Below are 21,917 nucleotides of genomic sequence, written 5' to 3' on the forward strand. Positions count from 1 at the left end.
GGGTGAATTTCCTATCTCCCATGCAATCATCAAGGTTCCTTTTGAAGAAGGCCAAAGAGGCGCTCTGCTTGACATGTATGGGCAGTCTATTCCAGAGTCTGGGGAGTCTCTGAGTCAGGAACCTATCCCTCCAGCATGTTTTGTTCATTGTGATGACAAGGTTTAGATCCCTGGAGCATGTGTCTCTGAGGGACTGGGATTTCTTTAAGTGTAGCATGTCCAACAGCGCTGGGTTTGACATGGCCTTGTATGTTAAGCAGAGATCGCCTCCGAGTAGATGATATGTGAGTATAGGTGGAGTTTTTTTAGACGGTCAACATAGGGCATCTGCTTTAGGCCTGTGATTCTTTTAGTGAGGTATTATGACCAGTGGACTTCACTACCAGTGACTCAGCAGACTCATTGTCTTTGGCTCTTACATTTAGCCTGGTAACATAAGCATGAGTAGTCTCCACAGAACCTTACATTCTTGAAAAGAAGAAATGTATTAGAAATTGCAGGTTCTTTCTGGGTTTACAATACTTCCTGAATATTTCCGTAAATGCTGCCATTTTGTCTTACCCCTCTTTAAGAAAAGTAAACAAGTTAATTACCTTTATAGTTTTTTCCTCCTGCAACATGCAGCAGTGTGGCGTACAGCTTCCCTACCCTTCACCAAGTGTTAAATAGATGTGATATTAACTTGTTCAGTTTAGTTTTCCAGTGTTGAACTCCGCAATTACTGGTCCCCATAGCAAATCACTGCTTGTACATTTTCACTTTGTGTGATGACCATGGTTCACTTTCGATGGGCTTTTTTCTCTCCAGTTGTGTAACCATGGAATAAGTGTATATAAGTGAAGAGATAGGGAGGGACAAAGCTCCACACATGGCATGAGAGTAGGGCAGCTTGTCCCCTGCAAAACACTTTATGTTTTACGTTTTATAGAGATGGATCTTAAACCTCTGTGTTTCTTCCAGAAGAAGCTTTATGGAATATAATTTCAGTGTAACACAGTGGAACTGTGGCCCCTGCACATTTTCAGGTTTCTATACTAATGTTCCCACAGTAAAAAAACAAGTCAAATTTCTGAATGCAAACCTTCCAGGTTTCTGCAGGAATTCCTTCCAATTAAATACTTTCTAATAGTTACAGATGAACCATTTTCCTACTGTGAATTGTACTTCTGTATTTCCAGATAAAGAGACTCCGAAATTTACATATGTCCTGTATTTCCAGATACAGACTCTGGAATGTAGATATACTTCTTCACTTTTTGCAGATAATTCCTCCAGTATTGGTAGAATATTATGACAGAAAAGTTAGTACACAATACTGAGACAATGATATGTTAATTAATTTATTTGTTTATTCAACATTTGTTGACTAGGACAGAGGCTATTTTCAGCAAAGGCCCGAGGAGAAACACTCCAGACGCATGTTTTTGGAATGTGGGAGGAAACTGGAGTACCCGAAGGGAAACCACACGAATGCATGAAGGACATGCAGACTCCACACAGAAGGCACCCCAGCCGAGAATTGAACCAGAGAACCTCTTGCTGTGAGGCGACAGTGTTAACTGCTGTACCACTGCACCACCCTTGTGATATGTGATCTAGTTTCACTGATGAGTATATTCAAACAGAAGCATCTATAAGAACTGTGTACCACAAGACATGCAAATCACAGTAGATAGCTTGCTGGTATTGATGACTTTCCACATAACCTTATAGTGAGAGGAATAGATGTTGGTGAGACAGTGCACTCTGTTTTCACAAGGGAGTCTATAGTTTGGTTGTCAGAACTGTAGTGTTGTGCAGACTTTCATCAGGGAGTGCATGTGACACCAAGGTAGTTTACACAGCTTTCAGTGTGGTGATAGCCAGGAAGTTAGAATTTTACTCATAATCAAGTTAGCTATCAAATAAATGAATCTGTAAGTGAATTACAAAAAAAGGCAACATGTAAGGCTGTTAGTTCTGAAGCTTCTAAACGTTGTTTGATTGACTACATTTCCTCATTTAAACTATATATTTGCTTTTTTGTGTATGTTTGTAATCCACAGCCTCCACAGTTTAAGCTGGATCCACGCCTTGCCCGACTCTTAGGAATCCACACACAGACACGGTCATCCATCATCCAGGCCCTCTGGCAGTATATCAAAACAAACAAATTGCAGGACTCCCATGACAAGGAGTACATCAACTGTGACAAGTACTTTCAGCAGGTGAGTTGACTGGGTTTGGAGAGTGAAGGCCGAATGCTGCTAGAGTCCTGCTCTGTTTCCATGGGTAGTAGTGAAGCTGAGTAGTTTTTGGCATTTAGCCAGCCTAATTCTTAGTACTGTAGACTATTTAGAATGATAATGGAGTGTAGCGCATACACACACTTTACAATTATACGATAGCCACATCCCAAAGTTAAAAAAAATTCTGATATTTTTAGTACTAACATCCCTGCAGTAATCTAAGAAGTTATTGTATAGCTTGTTATGCCAAAAAATGTCTTGATGGCGTGGTCACCATACTGCATGATTTTGTCAACATGCCACATGAAGTTTATGTTGTATGTGAGAATGTCACGTTTTCGGAGTTCATATGGTCTAGACCATGGGCCGGATTCACGAAGGCTAACACGGAGTCTAAGAGTAGTGTAAGACTCCATGTAGCCTTCGCGATCCAGGAACAGCCCAAAGTCCGTGTAAGAGTCAGTCTAACACGGCTCTTACACGGAGTGGCTAAGCTAACCAGCCCATTTGCAGGCGAATAGCATGCAAATGAGGCTGATTAGCGATCCAGGAAGCCAAGAACAGCCCGTGTAAGAGCCGTGTTAGCTGCAGAAATGTACTCAGTTGACAACTGAGTACGTTTCTGCAAACACGGCAATGGAGCCATGTCAGCTCCAAATAAAGGGTGCATATGTTATAGGCAGCATGCCAATGGCCAAATATGTGGCCATTGGCAATGTAACCATGCAAAAATATTAAAATATTTTTTTTTTCGCAATTGCCGATGTAAACCCAGCGCAGCCCCATGCAAACGGGCTGCGCTGCATAAAACATAAAAACGAAGGTTTTAAACCTACAAATGTAGGTTTTATGCAATACATGGAATGTCAATGGAGGGACCAGCATAGGAAAACCAACATGGCCACCGTGTAGTGGTTGCCAAGGGGGGAAGCCAAGTCTAAGAGATGTAACTAAGCATTAGTAGGCAATCTGATGCAAATTAGGATAAGGATACTGAATTCCACTGTCACATAGCAAATGAGCACAGTCTGAGTAGTGTAAGAGTTACAGAAGGGGGAGGAACAGAGTAGGAGATAGGTGACATCACAGGGGGGAATGGCAGAAAGGGATAAAAGTAATTGGAAGGTAGAGTTACATGACAGATGTCAGAGAGGTATCAAGGAAGGAGGTGTGCCTCCAAGTAAACATGAGAAAGCCAAGAAATGGAAGGTGTACACTGTTGCCTACACCAAAGTTTCTTGCTGGACGTGTATGCGCACGTGTGCGCGCCATGAAGCGCGAGTAAGACGGTGTGTGCGCGTGTAAGGCAGTGTGCACGAGTGTAAGGCAGTGGGAGCGTGTTGGGAGATGTTTAACACCGTTTGCGCGGGCGTGCACGCGTTTAAACCCGAATAAGCAGATTCTGAACTGTGTAAGTATGTGTGCGCGCGTGTAAGCCACTGTGAGCGTGTTTCTGCTGGTTTGAACACGGCTCCACCCTGAGGAAACAGAGGAAAAAGGAAGCAACAGATGTACTAGGAAGTTAGCAGGGAATACTGCTGGAGCTAGCAGGTGAAAACAATTAGATGCAGGCAATTACACAGGCAGAATACTAGGCCAGCCAAGCACTTAAAACTCTGCAAACAGCAGTGCAGAATGTTTCTCTCAAGAGACACTGCAAGGCAGGAGTTAAGTTATCAGAAGTGAAAACTGAAAAAGCTGAACTCAGAGCAGAAATGTTAGGGGCTGCCATAGCTGTCATAATGAGACATAGGCGACTTGCTGAGGGTGGTGACAATGCAGATGGTGCCAGACAACCCGCAGTGAGGAGACGGAGAAGAGTGTACAGGCCCAGGGTCACCTACCACGGGTTACATGAGCTGGAGATAGTAGAGCGCTATAGAGTGGACAGAGACCTCCTGCAGCAAATAGTAGAGCTGTGCAGGCCACGCCTCACACACAGAACCAACAGAGGGGAACCCATCCCAGTGGAAACCAAGGTATGTGTTGGCCTAAGAATACTAGCAACAGGTACCTTCCAGAGACCAACTGGCGATATGATGGGGATATCACAGGCATCAGCTTCCAGGGTACTGCACCAGTTCCTGGATGCCATGTCAGCACATGTCGGTGATCATGTATACTTCCCCAATGCCCGTGAGGTATTGGCCAGCAACATCGTCTCTTCCAGCAAATAGCAGAATACCCTGAGGTACTGGGTGCCATAGACTGCACGCACATACGCATCAAAGCACCAGCAGGAGAGCGGGTAGGGCCTACATAAACCGCAAGGGCTTCCCTCCATCAACTGCCAGGTCGTGTGTGATGCCCAGGGCATAATAATGAATGTGTGTGCCGGCTGTCCTGGGAGCTACCATGATTCCCACATCTGGCATTTGACGAGCTGTACCAGACATTTGCCAATGGGGACATCCCACACGGACACCTAGTGGGGATGCAGGATATGCACTGGAGCCGTGGCTGATGACACCCATCAGAAACGCACACACACCTGAACAGGAACGCCATAATGAGGCACACGCACAAACACGTAATGTAATAGAGCGTGTGTTTGGGCTGCTCAAGTCACGGTTCCGGTGTCTGGACACATCTGGTGGAGCCTTGCAGTACACACCAACTACATGTACCCAAATTGTCATGGTATGTGCTATGCTACATAATATGATCATGCGAAAACAGCTGCAGCAGGACCAGCATAGGGCTGGGCCAAACAGCCCCCACCATCGCCAAGGCCACCACAGGCACAGCGTGACTCGGAGGAGGAACAACCTGAGCCTGCCCCAGTAGGCAGAAGGAGGCGTGCCCAGTATGCCCTGGCCTTGGCAAAGAGGCAACGATAGCACATACATTGGCTCAGTAGGAACCTTGGGAATGATTCCCCTCCGACTCACCATATAGTAACAGGGATGCCTAATGTGACACAACCTGCTCACAAACATGTACAGGGAAGTGTAATATGTGCATCCGACAGAGGCAGCCCTGCAGCACCACCTGAGGCATGAATGCTATGTGTCAAGTAATGTAACACCAAGTACCATATGCACACCTGAGGACCCGTCTAACATCCTACCCTCAACAAGCAGCATGCCACAACAGGACAACGAGATGATGAAGTGCAACAATTTCTGAAGTAATGCAGTTAGGCAAAGGGGACCCACTGTGTGCCAGTCTGGGATGACATGCTGAGCATGACATGATGCACCACCTGCCAGGACTGGCGTGCACCTATCAGTGCAGGCCGTATGGATACTGGCAAAGGCTGTTGTCATGCACAGTGTGCCCTGAATAGGAAGGCGCAAAACACAAACCTATCTCCATAGGTACCAGAAGGGATAAGAATCAGATAAGGGATAAGGTCAAACAGCAAGATGCATGCGGACTAAGCCCACCCAGTATGGAGAATGTTGATAACTGTGCTGTAACAGAATACTGAGGCAAGGCTCACAACAGCACCCTAACACTACCAGGTTACACCTCATACTGTGCTGTACATCCTCAACACTTGGAACAAGCTACAAAAGGAGGGTGACCAGCAAGAATTGTCAAGGATAACCACACCCCATGTTGGTACCACAACAAAAAGCAGCATGGACTAGCCATGCTCAAGTAACAGTGGCTAAAACTGCCCCCCAGTGTATAGCCTGCTACAGAGTACTGGCCCAACACCAGGAACTGCATCGGGCCCATGCTGGAATACATGAATATATCAAGTCCTCCAAACCACATGATATTGGGCGACTGCAAATACCCAGACACATAGACTGGGAGCATTATACCAGCTGCAACAGTGTAGGACAAAAGGTCATTGAATCCACAAACCAAAAGGCCCAGGAACAACGTAGCACACCCAAAAGAGGGGCAAGCATACTGGATGTGATAATCAGCAACATGGGTACGGGATGTCAAGATGATAAGTGCATTGCTCACTGGTAACACCAGACCATATAGTAATCACACTGGATATACAAATCCTGACCACAGTCCCTGTCCGGGAAATCACAGTGGAAAACATGTGCTAAGCATTATTTGCACACCTCCAAACTGATGTGGAATCCATGAAAGGTCCCGTGCAGGTGCAAAATATGGGCCACGCCTCAGAACCTGTAAGACAGCCATTCCATGAACACTGCCAGGAATGCTTGGATTATGCAGTCCCAAATTAAAACAAGACACAGTGCCTAAATCTGGCATGGTGGACACCAGCCATAACCAAAACATGCAAGAGAATGAGGAAGCTACTACATGATAGAGCAAGCATGAACAATGACGTAATTACTGATCAGTAGTATGGCAATATAATCTGTCCACACATGCAATCCAGTAAGGCCAGGCACAACAAGTGGAATCTGTGAATCCTGAGGCAATGTTACACCTGCCCCAAGTACACAGACAACCAACTCCACCCAAGAAATACAAATATATGTGAGAGATGCAACCATCCATCCAAACCGGAGGCAGAGCTCCCCCAACTCAGTACCCCCAAAACAAGTCAGTAGGAGAAGGTAACCACACACACCACAAACACATACCCACGTAGACCTATCACAACTGCAAACCAAACACATAAACACAGAAATACATTCCCGGAGGCAGAAATCACACACACAGCACACCAACAGAGGCCACTAAAGCAGACACCCAATGAAACAGCCTCCAAACATAGCACATGCAACACATAGCACACAAAGCTGGTGTGCCAAACAGTCACAGGCCAGAAGGAGAAACAACATGCCCGATACAGTTGTAATAGGTGACTCCATAGTCAGACACACTGCTGTCCCACAGCAGACTGAACAAAGGAAAGGGTACAGTAAGCTGCCTGTAGGCCGCCACAATATGCCACATAACAGAAATATGAAGGTCACTCCAAAGCAAATAGAAATATGATGCAGTCATAGTCCATGCTGGTGTGAATGACCCGAGATGTACTGCCCTAGACTACATGTAAAGTGACACAGATGAGCTATCTGATTATGTAGTCCAGGCTGGTATGACACTCACCGTTTGCAGCAACCTACCCTTACCAAGAATAATGCCACAGTAGAAACATGGAATGATCAGTCATAGCAAGTAGCACACTTACTGGTGTCATTCCAAGGGGATCCAATGTCTGTCTGCTTGGGATGTCATGCTTGACAAGCCATGCAGCTGCCCATGGGATGGCCTGCACCTGTTACCCCTGGGCGTCTGAATAGTGGATAAGGCCTTGGCCACCTCCACACAGCCTTTTTGTAGGCAAGGCTGAAAAGACTGACCCACCACCCGAGAAAACATAAGTGGGAAGAAACATAAGGGAAATGCTGACCAATGCCAGATGTGTACACCCCAATATGCATGCTCCCGAGGCCATCCCCAGAATAGAGAACATCGATGTCTGTGCAGTGACAGAAACCTGCTGCAAGGCTCCTGACAGCACACCAGCACTACCAGGTTATACCATGTACCATGTGTCATGGCCCCAAAACCTGGAACACTACATAAAAGGAGGTGAGTAACCATAGGCAGCACAGACACCCATACGTCCAGGTAACTGACAATGCACAAGGCAGTGGAGTTCACCCACGTGCAACTAACTGTAGGCAAGACTGCTGTGCAGTCTGTAGCATGCTACAGACCGCACTCTCACACACAATAACCCCCCCCAACCATCCTGAAGACACTGGACAGTATGAATGTCCCACCAAATACCAAACAAGGTACCACGAAATACCACATAGGTGGTAAACCATTATGTATGGAAGGAGTAACCAGGGACCAAGGGACACAAGTGAACAGTAACCTGTTATGTGACACCCACATTGCCAATGTGGCTAGGAAGACTGTCTACATGTGACACTGTATCAGGAAAGGAGTCACATCTATGGCAACAGAGGTCACTGTGCTCCTATACTTTATCCCAATCACACCCATAATCCAGTACAATGCCTCATATGGGATCTACCTTACCTGACACCTGCAGCAGTTAGAAAGACCGCAAAGGTACCTCACCAAGAGGATAAAGTGTCACACATATATGTCATATGCTGCTAGGCTGTAGACACCCCAGCTGACTCCAGTCACAGACTGCCCACACAGAGGCATTGCATGCCTGTTGTAGGAGGCCATGCCCAACACAGGAGTAATGGACATGCTCCACCCCAGACAACACATATCCATTGGAGCTGCGAGAGTGAGAGATGTCAACCTCAACAAATAATGAAATAGGATGTGCCGATGGGACAGATACATAATCCAGAGGCTCCACACACCCTGGACCAGAATCCCACCCCATGTTAGGCAGAGCCCCTCACTGACACTGTTCAACAGGAATCTTGCCAAGTGGATGGATGATTGTAGAGTTACAGTGGGGGTCTTCACTGTGTCATGTCCAGACAGAGGCACAGCTAAGCAAATAATACATGGCCATAATATCCACATAGCAAGGGGTCTCAAAGCCACACACACTCTGGCTAGCCTAACAAATGCCCAGGGTGGATAGCCTAGTATGAACCTATGAACCTATGTAGATACAAATTGTACAGGACACAAAGGATAATCCCAAGGCTTACACAACTGATGGTAGGAGCCATGTTGTGAATTCACAGATATGCCCTGAATCACACAAATACCACAAACACACACACATATTGCCAACATACATCCCGACAGGTGCAGTGCAAACCCCCACCCCCAGAATGCAGAATAGCTATCCCAGCAGACTGCTGGCCCCCTGACATAGCAGATGCTGAGGTAACAGACAACATCTCCAAAGCAAAACACACAGCAGCAATGGTATGAGATGGTGACCTGGGCTTAGTGCAACATGGAGTCTAAGATGAATGGAATGCCAAACCACACTACTGCTCAATGTCAGCCGTACCACAGAATATGTACCCAAAGAGCAGTGTACAACAACAGTGGTCCTTCTCAACAAAGGTGTTGCCTGAATGGATACTGAACAGTACTACCCCAGAATCATGAGAAGCCCAGATTGCACAGCTATGGAAAGGAGCAGCATGTACCACAGACATATGGATGTTGGGGACCTACTGACACCGGACCCAACCCAGTGTGGCCTCCTCAAGTGCAGATCCTGCCCCTAACCATGTTGGACTCAATTGAAACAGTCATTAAGGTCATTGATGAGGGCAATGTGCTCCACACAGTGTATCTGGACCTTGCAAAGGCTTCTATACAATACCCTACATGTTCAGTATAGATAGGCTCACCAGCGTAAATATAAACCCACATGTCAGTAGAGGGGTTGCAAACCAGACCAAGGACAGAACAGACATGGTCAGACATGCTTCAGCCATGTCAGACTACAAACCAGATATAACTGGCATCCCACAAGGCTCCATCCTGGTATCTCCCTCGTCTGGTATATATGTCCCATAGGTACAGGCAAACATGGAAGGACTGTGTCCTAACATGTTTGCAGAGGACTACAAACCGCTCACCACATATGATCCACCAGCTGACACATGCATCCCACAAAGGGCCACATAGAAACAGACAACTGGTGCCATAGCTATGTCAGCAAGCTAAGTGCAGAAACGTGTATAGTCAACCCCCGTGGATATACAGTAAGTGCCCACCAATCACCACATAGGTGTTAACCCATTATGTAGTTAACATGTAATGAGAGACCTGGGGACACAGGGTGATAGATATCCTGCATTGGACAAACATGTGCTGTAGTGTTTACAGAAACATACCATATACCCACCTAATCATGAAGGCTGTCAGATCTACATAAGGGGAGGTCATTGTGGCTCTGCAGTCCTCCTGCATCAGTGGTACAATCGACTACAATAGCCCCTGTGGGATGTACCTCAGCAGACACCTCCATCAACTGTAAAGTCCCCAACAGTACCTCATCAGGAGTATCAATCAGCCTACACAGATGCCATGTGTTGCCTGTGTTGCTGGCATCAATAAAAATGCTGCACATAGTACAATCTGAATGGCAGTGAGCTATGCACATGACAGACCTGAACCCCAGCACTGACTTACATAGGACAAGCTGTACTGTGTGATCCATAACACAGAAGCCACTCCCACTCATGAGTGAACCCTCAGCACAGGCTACCCATAGAGTCACTTATCAATCTTCCTCAATAGGAATCCTGATGGGTGGACGGAAGATGGTAGGTTTATCCTGGGTATCACTGTCATGTCACAGGTAGACAGAGGCACAGTATACTAACCATGACAGATGTCATGGCAAACTCCTTACAATGTGTGTTGAAGGACAAACACACTCTCCAACTTGCATTAGCCATGGACTAGGGCACATCGCTAGTGTTTGCAATTGTACACCTATGTTGTGGAATACACTAACAATGTTGGACAAGCCTGGTGTAAGTAGTTCATATCTGAACAGAATGCAACATGGTCAGATGTACACAACTGGCCCCAACCAGGCTGTTGTGCCCACTATCGAAATGTAAAGCAGTGATAGCAGTAAAGCCCAGGTTACTGTTCACCACAGTCAAAGTACTGCCAGTACACTATACAGTACTACAGTGTTAGGTCAGTGTGAAAGGATGTTGACAACTGTATGCAAAGTATCCCATGCAAACACTGCAGGCACAGTATAATCCTGTTGTGTTCACACACAAAGCAGTTGTACAGTAACTACACAACATGACACACAATCCACAACCATGAACGGGTGATAGTTTGTGAAGTTCACACACATCCACAAATGTGGTGGGCTGCAGAGTCCAACATATGGAATGCTCACACTGGGCATGCTCACACACTTTGACAACATGCCATGGGAAGGCTGAACTGGGCATGCTCACACACTTAGTCCAAATCTTGGTTTAGCAGTGGGACACACATATCTGGTATTGTTATGTGTTATGCCAGGAACCAACCACATTACAGCAGTCTGCCCAGTGCACACAGTTAAATGACTACAGAGACATACGTGATATAGTGGATCCCTCCCATATGCAAACAGTTTCCACAGATGCAGAGGTTGTTCATACCAACAGGGAATGCTATGGCAATAAAGATATGCAAACAGTCTATCAGCAACAAATAATGTGCATTTGACAATTAAACATAATGGTGTAGAGGTCAACACTAGGCTGTTTGCCCTAGGGAATGACAGCTTAGCCATAGTGTGCTTGGTGTTTGCTTCCCCACAGGATGCACATTCCCCTTTCCAAACACAGATGATGTCAGCACCCTATAAGTACAACAGGAGAAATGAAACTTCCCAGTAATCCGAATAGCGCTCTGCTAATGCGTCCGTCTCAAGTGTCATTACATAGTTAGGTAGGGGTTCAAATCCTGCAAGTGCTCAGTGTGTCTGTGTGTGAGGTTGGTGTGTGTGTAAGTCTGTGTGAGGGAAATGTCCCTTTTGGCAAATAGGAAAAGACACTACAGGATGCACATTCCCTTTCTAAACACTGATGATGTCAGCACCCTATAAGTACAGCAGGAGAAAGGAAACCTCCCAGTAATGCGAATAGCGCGCTCTGCTAATGCGTCCGTCTCAAGTGTCATAACATAGCTAGGTAGGGGTTTGATTCCTGTGAATGGCAAGTGTGTGTGTTTGTCTGAGGGGGTTAGTGTGTGAGGGAAATGTCCCTTTGGAAACTAGGGGAACACACTACAGGATGCCCATCCCCTTTGCTAAACACCGATGATGTCAGCACCCTATAAGTAAAGCAGGAGAAAGGAAACCTCCCAGTAATGCGAATAGCGCTCTGCTAATGCGTCCGTCTCAAGTGTCATAACATAGCTAGGTAGGGGTTTGATTCCTGTGAATGGCAAGTGTGTGTGTTTGTCTGAGGGGGGTTAGTGTGTGAGGGAAATGTCCCTTTTGGAAACTAGGGAACACACTACAGGATGCCCATCCCCTTTGCTAAACACCGATGATGTCAGCACCCTATAAGTACAGCAGGAGAAAGGAAACCTCCCAGTAATGCGAATAGCGCGCTCTGCTAATGCGTCCGTCTCAAGTGTCATAACATAGCTAGGTAGGGGTTTGATTCCTGTGAATGGCAAGTGTGTGTGTTTGTCTGAGGGGGGTTAGTGTGTGAGGGAAATGTCCCTTTTGGAAACTAGGGGAACACACTACAGGATGCCCTTCCCCTTTGCTAAACACCGATGATGTCAGCACCCTATAAGTACAGCAGGAGAAAGGAAACCTCCCAGTAATGCGAATAGCGTGCTCTGCTAATGCGTCCGTCTCAAGTGTCATAACATAGCTAGGTAGGGGTTTGATTCCTGTGAATGGCAAGTGTGTGTGTTTGTCTGAGGGGGGTTAGTGTGTGAGGGAAATGTCCCTTTTGAAAACTAGGGGAACACACTACAGGATGCCCATCCCCTTTGCTAAACACCGATGATGTCAGCACCCTATAAGTACAGCAGGAGAAAGGAAACCTCCCAGTAATGCGAATAGCGCTCTGCTAATGCGTCCGTCTCAAGTGTCATAACATAGCTAGGTAGGGGTTTGATTCCTGTGAATGGCAAGTGTGTGTGTTTGTCTGAGGGGGGGTTAGTGTGTGAGGGAAATGTCCCTTTGGAAACTAGGGGAACACACTACAGGATGCCCATCCCCTTTGCTAAACACCGATGATGTCAGCACCCTATAAGTACAGCAGGAGAAAGGAAACCTCCCAGTAATGCGAATAGCGCGCTCTGCTAATGCGTCCGTCTCAAGTGTCATAACATAGCTAGGTAGGGGTTTGATTCCTGTGAATGGCAAGTGTGTGTGTTTGTCTGAGGGGGGTTAGTGTGTGAGGGAAATGTCCCTTTTGGAAACTAGGGGAACACACTACAGGATGCCCATCCCCTTTGCTAAACACCGATGATGTCAGCACCCTATAAGTACAGCAGGAGAAAGAAAACCTCCCAGTAATGCGAATAGCGTGCTCTGCTAATGCGTCCGACTCAAGTGTCATAACATAGCTAGGTAGGGGTTTGATTCCTGTGAATGGCAAGTGTGTGTGTTTGCCTGAGGGGGGTTAGTGTGTGAGGGAAGTGTCCCTTTTGGCAAATAGGATAAGACACTACAGGATGCCCATTCCCTTTTCTAAACACTGATGATGTCAGCACTCTATAAGTATAGCAGGGGAAGAGAAAACCCCCAGTAATGCAAATAGCGTGCTCTGCTAATGCGCCCGTCTCACATGTCATAACAGTCAGATAGGGGTTTGAATCCTGCAATTGGCAAGTGTGTGTTTTGGCTGAGGGGGGTTAGTGTGTGTGAGGACAATGTCCCTTTTGGTAACTAGGTGAACAGACTACAGGATGCACATTCCCCTTCTACACACTGTTCAGCAGACGGCCATGGCTCTGGCACAAGTTGTCTGTTGCTATGATGCCCCTTTGGAAGATGCTTGTGTCAGCTGGGGAGTCGATTATGGTGTCCAGTTTGCAGTCATCTGCATATTTGGACAGCCACAGTTCATCCATGTTGGCCTGTACCTCCAATAAATATGTACCAAACAAGAGGGTCCCAGGACTGAGCCTTCTGGGACACAACCTGTAACTGTTATGGGGTCTGGCATGGCTCCAGCAATGCTAACCATGTGGGTTCTGTTCTTGAGCCACTGTGCAATCCATCTAGTGACATAGGGGCTTATATTTAAGCTGGTGAGCTTCCTAGAATGCCCAAGTGGGGTATTGTTGCGGCGTTTGCAAGGTCCAGGTAGGCTGTGTGAACCACCTTCCCTCGGCACTGGCCTTGGTGACTGTAGCAAAGAAATCAACCAGGTTACACCCGGTAGTGCTGGTGTGCTCTCAGTAGCCCTGAACCAGGCATCTGTTACTGCACACATATCGATGTTTCCCATGCCAAGGAGTGTTTTGGGTGCATGCATCTGGAGGTTTAGACATCTGGCGTTGGGTAGCATTGCTCTTAGTGTCTTATCCCTTGTGATACCTATGAAGGTGGGTTTGTCATGTGAGCCCTGCCTAACATAGGCACTATGGGGGTAGCAAGAGGCTTTGCCAATATCTGATAGGCCAGGGGTGACAGGTGCAGGCTGTCCCTAGCAAAGCAGGTAGTTCAACAGGAGATGGATGTGTGAAGGTGTAGTGCCTGTGACTACTTAGCAGTAGCATATATGACTGCTCACGTGGACACATGCCAGGCAGGTCATATGCACTGTGTCACAGGCAATGTACATGTGAACAGGTCAAACAGTGGCAACCTGTCAAGTGGGACATGGCCATACATATAGTAGGCTATGCAGATGGCACTAGGAGTCCACAGAAGCTCTATAACTATGCATTGCAGGTGTGATCGGTATTCCAGGGTAATTGCAAGCAAACATGCATGCAAACAAAGGTACAGTGAACAGGGCTCCATGTAGTCCATTGTACAACAAACAAGCTGTACCAGTTCCATAAGGTAACACTGCAAATATGCAGGCGCTATGCACATGTACATGGAAATACACTGGTCAGATGGCTAGGGTCCAGTCTCAGTGCACACAAGTGCACGGAACATGCATGTACTGTCAGGATGTACAATAACTGGATAGAAACCCATGTGCCCATACCTGCAGTAATACACATGTCAAATAACAGACACCGAGCCTTCTCTCAGTGGTGCCATACTTAGTAGGATGTATGCTCCCTGGCCTGCCACCACAGTATCCCTGACATATATGGGGACTCTCCCTCCTGTGACAGTTCGTTATGTGTGTTGGTGCTGTCTAGCATGGTATGAGATGTGTGCATGCAGTGCTAGTGTGCTCCTGTGTGTCCTGTACCAGTTGTGTAGTTCTGCACACATATCAACATCCTCACACATCTGCATTGCAGAGTCTAGTGTGGGCAACATGCCACTTGCAATTTACATGTCCATCATTGTGTATTACTACATTCATTACTCAAGCCGTGTGCTACCTATGTATGTAGCCTGCCGTTGACATCATTACCACCAGTATGCCAACATGTGCAGATGATACACTATGGTACTTACCATGGGTGTAGACAACAGGACATGACAATCACACAAATACTGCATCAGGCATGCTGTGATATACCCACAATTAATTCAGCACACAGTACTGTTAACAACATGATACTATTACTACACATCTATGTGGTCACCCTGTGCATCAGCAACATGTTAACCTGTACCTGCACAGTTGTTACAGACTGCAGGAGGTGGCACAGTTTCATCATATGCACAGGGTGTGAACTTGGTATGCCTGGGTCAGCCACCCATACCACCAATTGACATGTATGTGTATGTGTGTTGGTGAGGGACAGCAGTACAAGGTGGGGCAGTGTTGATGCAGTGTGTGCGTGTCGGTAGCCCTAGGTGTTGTTATTTTGCATGTGTGTATGGATGCACACAGTTCCACCTCATGGCTGCCATATACTGGTGTTTGTGGACAGCCACAGACTGTACCTGCCAGGTCATACAGATCAGTGTCTCTGGCCACGGACACGGTACCTGTGCCTTGCAGGGGTGCTACGGACCGTATCCAGTACCAACCCAGACTGGGTACTGTCATCAGAAGCAGGTGTTCGTTGACTGGACACAGAGCCCTGTCGGGCCTGGCCAGAGCCACGTGCACGTGGTCTCCTGGGGCGGTCTGATGACAGCACAGACCCAGCATTGCTGGGGCTGCTGCTGGCACTACGGGGGCGGCCACGGCCCTGTTGTCGTCCACGCCGACTGCCAGCTGCTGCTGTTGCTGGCATACGGCCACGTCGACGACGCAACCGCCCACCATCACCCTGGCTCATGGACATGTAGTTGTGGAGCCGGTGTAATATGTCCCCACAACGTCTGTCTACGACGTCGGTGAAATCACGGATGGCGGCCGCAATGTCACGCATACCGTTGGTCATGGCTGTGCGACATGCTGCCAGCTCCCTCAGACCCTGTCTGGTGTACCGTTCCATACGTGACTGTGCCTGCATGACAGTCGAAACATAGCTGAGGTTGTAAGACCTCTGTGGGCACGTCTGCCAGGGGCAATGCGCCCATGGATGCTCCACGAGAAACCCTGGACATCTGTCTGTGTGGTACCATCTCTGGGCCATGCCCATGGCTGCTGTGTGGGGAAGCATGTGCCGCAGATACCACATTACCCTGGTCAATGCCCACTGTATGCTGTCCATCACCTAGGGACAGTGGTGACAAGGGGTGTATTGGCAGGATAACTGTGCGCATGGATGGGGTCGACAGCTGTGTACTGTCAATTGGCTGACCAATGGCGGACCCTGGCATACCGTCCTGTGCCATTACACCAATGTCATCAGTAGCAGTACCCACGGCACCTGACTCAGGTTCCCTGCTAGATAACACCAGAGCAGCAACAGAACCTGTGGGAAGGAAACAGGAAACACAGTTTACAATGTCTACACACTACCAGCGATGCACACATGCACAGGTGCACACATGCACACATGCACAGGTGCACACATGCACACATGCACAGGTGCACACATGCACAGGTGCACACATGCACACGTGCACACATGCACAGGTGCACAGGTGCACACATGCACAGGTGCACACATGCACACATGCACAGGTGCACACATGCACACATGCACAGGTGCACACATGCACACATGCACAGGTGCACACATGCACACATGCACACATGCACAGGTGCACACATGCACACATGCACAGGTGCACACATGCACACATGCACAGGTGCACACATGCACGCATGCACAGGTGCACACATGCACGGGTGCACACATGCACACATGCACACATGCACAGGTGCACACATGCACACATGCACACAGTTTCACACAATTGAACAGTACTCAGTATGCGTGATATTGACACACAGACACAGACACACCTACATGCATACAAGGGGCACCACTAAGTGTGCCAAAAGGTACTATTACTATCAACAACTTTACAGGTAATGTAAATAGACACTCACCAGCATGGATAGGATGCAATGCAGTGATACTGGAGGGTCCTGCAGACATGAGGAAACTAATGTTAGTGGGCACAACTGTGCCAATGTTACTGAGTATGATACAGGTCAGAGTACGACAGTCGCCTTTCAAAGGTCTGCAGCTAATATTGCGGATATCACGCTTGCACATTATATACTATGGTGGCAGCTACAAACAAAGGACACACCACACACATGCATTAACTACCAGTGTACACAACAGTCAACTACACATATGACATATTACTTGCACGTTCAGTGTCCTGCTGCTGTGCGGCTCCAGCCTCCATCATGACGCATGTCTGCTGCTGTTGTTGTTGCAGGTGGACTGGAGCCACTACACTCAGGAGCAGTCCCTCCAGTCTGGTGAGTGGGGATGTGTAGCCACCCACCACCTGTGGCGACCTGTTGCCTGTGGATATCTGACGGACGCTGACGGACATGTCTAATCAAATCACTGCAGTGATGTCGTACCTGCTCATATGTCCTATTATGCATGCCTATATCATTTACCCGACAGACAAGGTCCTGCCACAGTGCAGCCCTCACCTGCTGATTCTGGCTGGTGCGGGAAAAGAGTGTTGCATAGTCCCGCACCAGGCTCTGGTGTATCTCCTCATCCTCAGCCACGGAGTAGGTTGGATGTCTTGGGTGGGCCATGTACCTGGGAAAAAGATAACATGGTATCAGCAATCTATGTTGGCAGACCTTGGCACACATACTACACATGCTACTTGACTGTCATGATACCACATATCACACATATGTAGCATCTGTCTGTCTATTGGTGGATACACATGTAGATGGCCAGGTATCAGTGCTCGCCAGCAACTGTTGTACAGTACCTGCCAGGCTACGTCGACATACTACTGAACACCAGCAGTCAGAACACCAATTCAGGTGAGGTGCACCTCCTCACTCTGGGGGTTTGTGTCTAGGTACTGTATGGCGTACATCGGCGACTACTGTGGGCTGACCACACCCTGCTTGCCCTGGATATACATATCCCACCTCCACCACCAGCACAGATGGCTACAGTGCACAACATTACAGATACAGACGTTACACTTTGTAACAGTGATATGGTATCCTTACAGCCCACTGGGCCAGTGTCAGAGACAACCCACAATGCTGACCCCTACACAATTGCTTTCTACAGACATCTCCAAGACCGCATGGCTCATGCATTCCCATATATGGCCAGGACACTGTCCACAAAGGGACAGCATCCTGTCCGGCGAACCCCAGCCATATACTGATTGTATTACAGTTGATGTAAGCTACTGCAAGACAGAGCATCAGTCTCTGAAGGGAGGGTATGTCTGAGCAGCACTGGTAAGGATCTATTTCCCATCACACTGACTACATGGGCAATGTTGAGTGGGACGTCAAGCGTGATACTGCAGATGACCAGGAGGCCTACCTGACCTATGTTAGCGACCTGGTCAGGAGCCATCCTCTATGCCCATGGGTAGTACACTACACATATTTCACCGACACCACAGCTAGATGACATTGTGGCGGACAGGGTCAGTGCAGGTGTCACCCGCCCTCCCCCTGTATTAAGGCATGGTTATCCCTGCTGACCCTAACCTCAAGGTCATCACAGATATCCAGGTGAGAGACACCCGCAGGTCAGCAGAATACACGACATGGACGGGACCTGCTGGTATCCCCAGTTGCATGCTACATAACCTCTGACAGGCGCTAAACACACATATAGAGGTGCTATGTTACACTACCTTGACTACAGGGTATGTACCTGTACACTGGCGCACAGCACCAGTGGTTCCACTCCATGCAGGAGGCACCTCACCATACCAATACAATACAACACAATACATGACATTGTAATACAAAACTATACAATATGCTAATGCCACCGTGTCTACAGCAGCGTACTGTTCTGCTAACCTGACCATTGTGACACATGTGGTGTGATGGTACCTGCTGCCGTCACACAGTTACACAGGGTGACACATATGGCATATTACCTATCTGAGTAACATGCAGCAGGGGTATGTGTGATATGTACACATGGGGAGTCTCGCATCTTAACACTGTGTGGTTTGTTGCAGGGTGTGTCCTGTCTGTGGGTCTGAACCCGTACCTACACATGTGCACACTATTGCAGTGGCACAGACGACACACAGCACACAGGTAGGTTGTGGATGGTGGGCGGGTACAATGCCTGTTGGACATCTGTCATGGGTGTGACCTCCATATGTGCATCTGGGGGTGGTAACCTGTACGTGGGCAGCATATGTGTACTCTGTGGTGTTGACAGTCACTGTGCAATGGTACTGTGTTTGGGTGCATTGTCACCGTGTTGTACATGTCACTGTGTCCTTCTCCATATCTGTTGCTGTCGTGTGAGGTCCATACCATGGCATCCATTACGTGCTGTGGGGGGTACACCGACCTACATGTCCATGCCTGACTGACCATGTGCGGACACATACCATGTGCAGCTATTCCAGGGATAGTGTGCCACTGTGACTATCATTGGGGCCACTATTGTACACATGTCTGACCCTGACCACCCCTGACACATGCAGTGGTGGGCGGACACTCATTTATATGGTGGTTACCTGTGTAGGTGATCTGGACTGTGGTATGATACTCCGGATGTGACACTGGTGTTCACTCCGTGCCTTTGTCACCAGGCACCTGTTGCAATACATCTGTACACATGTGCCTCACTCCAGCTCTGTATACATCTCTCTCTCTCTCTCTATACATATATATATGTATTAAGATATGTCTATATGTCTATTTATATATATATGTACATATGTCTGTATACATTTGCACATATATATATATATTGATGTACATATTCTGCTGTAGATGTGGGGGGGGCGCAGAGGGGTGTGGGCGACAGGGGGCAGGCTGTGTTGCAGGTCATCATATACAATCATACCTGTAGGTGGTCAGATCAGTCTGTCTATGTATATGTATCTACATATATCTATCTCTGCATGTGTGCATTACATAGATATGTCGCTACAATATTCTATCAGCATCTGTCTATGTAGTCCTACATCTCTCTCTCTATGTATGTATACATATATGCATATCATATGTATATATATACATATAAGATGTATACACATACATATGTTGACATAACTACATAGCCATATGTTGGACAGGTATGTCAGCATATATGTATACCTTACTGTATACACACACTAACATACTGCTAAACATACATAGCTGTGTAATCTAATTAGTACATGGCAGTACAACCTACGATAAAATGACATATATATGTGCACATAGATGCTCACACATACAACTGTATGTACAGCCTTCACTGATAGGTGCTGTATATCCCCTGCCCATTACACATCTTCATATACATATGGATACAGCCCAATAACACATATGGAGGGTTCACAGTATGTACACCTTGATAGTATTACTTTACAGTACCTGTGTTTGTCACAGCTGCGTCTGCTACTGTCTGGCTCTCTGTCCTGCTGCTCCACTTCACAGTTGCAGCTTCCAGGTAGCTGTTGCTGGGGATTCCTGTCTGTCTGCTTAGTTGCAGTCTAGTTCTGGGTGTGGTTCTCCCTCTCTCTCTCTCTCTCTCACTCTCTCTGTCTCTCTGTCTCTCTTTCTCTCTCCGGGTGCAATGTAATTATTGCATGCGTGGACATGGAATACAGCATACTTTTGTAGGTATCTGCATATGCCCATGTGATGGCCTCTGCACCAATTGTTAGCCAGCATTTGCTAATTGCATGCAGCCTGTTGTGTACTGATTGCAGTTCTCACTGTGATTTCAGAACTGTGCTATAAAAGAGTGTGTGAAATAGGCGTAGCCCTTTCAGATGTTAATGGCAGGGACCATGCTGTTATGCTGTGGACAACATTCTGTGAGTGTAAAGGTTGGTATCTCTAATTTTACTCGGGTTGTGGGTTAACATTCCTCCATTCATTTCTCCAGTTTCCTGTACTGACTGTGTATGTACACTAACAACTACTACTATTGTTGATGTGTGCGTGTGTGTGTGTGCTTTCCTTTCACCTTTGCTTGCACTCTGTTGCTACGTCTTCAATAGTTGCCCTTTACTGTCAGTACTGGTGTGCCTGCTAGGTGTCTTGACTGTAGTGTGCTGCTGTAGCTTTCCTATTTCCCATGTACATTCACACCCTGGAATGCTTGCTATATCTGCTAGGGTGTTACAGCATGCAGTGTGGTCTGGCCATGGTGTGGGCCTTGACATCTATTAGCATATGTGGGTATGCTGCTGAGCAGGCCCCAGAGGCTTTCAGGTTCACCAGTAATGTGCCTCATGGAATGGTACATATCAGTGGGGTGCACCCATTAATATGTCTGGTATGCTGCAGTTGTGACTGTGGGTTAGCATGAGCATAGGTATTACTACACTTTTTCTGCCATGCGAGTGGTGAATACTTTCCGGACTCCATAGTTTCCATTGCATGTGTTACACCTTTCTGCCTACTGTTTGTACATTTCACATGGGGTCTGTGGGGCATCCCTGTAAGACATTCACTGTTGCTATGTCTAGGTTCTTAACTATTCAAATATGGTGGTGTTGGACCCGTCATGTGTACAGATATTTGCAGGCTGTCCACATTTCTGCCTCATAATTTGGTCATTATCTCATGCACACCTTTATCTGGCAAGTCAGTCTGGGCTCAAATCCGACTATGGTGACAAACATTCAAGTTCCAGACTGCATACCCTTCCAAACATCCCACAAGGTGTAGACCCTGTTACTTTCTGAACTGTCTGCATTTTTGTAACTTTATTTGTAATGTG

At 47.3% G+C, this 21,917-nt stretch overlaps 1 protein-coding gene across 6 annotated transcripts in view; it reads left to right on the forward strand.

Moving 5' to 3' along the window:
• Positions 1–21,917, forward strand: part of SMARCD3 (SWI/SNF related, matrix associated, actin dependent regulator of chromatin, subfamily d, member 3) — a 1,904,082-nt gene that overhangs the window by 1,572,622 nt on the left and 309,543 nt on the right. For 5 of the 6 annotated variants that reach the window (XM_044067567.1, XM_044067569.1, XM_044067564.1 and 2 more), the window contains one exon: positions 2,046–2,207. The exons of the other annotated variant lie outside the window; for it this stretch is intronic. In XM_044067567.1, coding sequence (XP_043923502.1) covers positions 2,046–2,207 — 162 coding nt within the window. The remainder of the gene's footprint in view (positions 1–2,045; positions 2,208–21,917) is intronic. 6 annotated transcript variants of the gene reach the window in all.

The sequence above is a fragment of the Protopterus annectens genome, chromosome 3.part1 (assembly GCF_019279795.1).
Source record: "Protopterus annectens isolate FY-2018-M chromosome 3.part1, PAN1.0, whole genome shotgun sequence".
Lineage (NCBI taxonomy): Eukaryota > Metazoa > Chordata > Ceratodontiformes > Protopteridae > Protopterus > Protopterus annectens.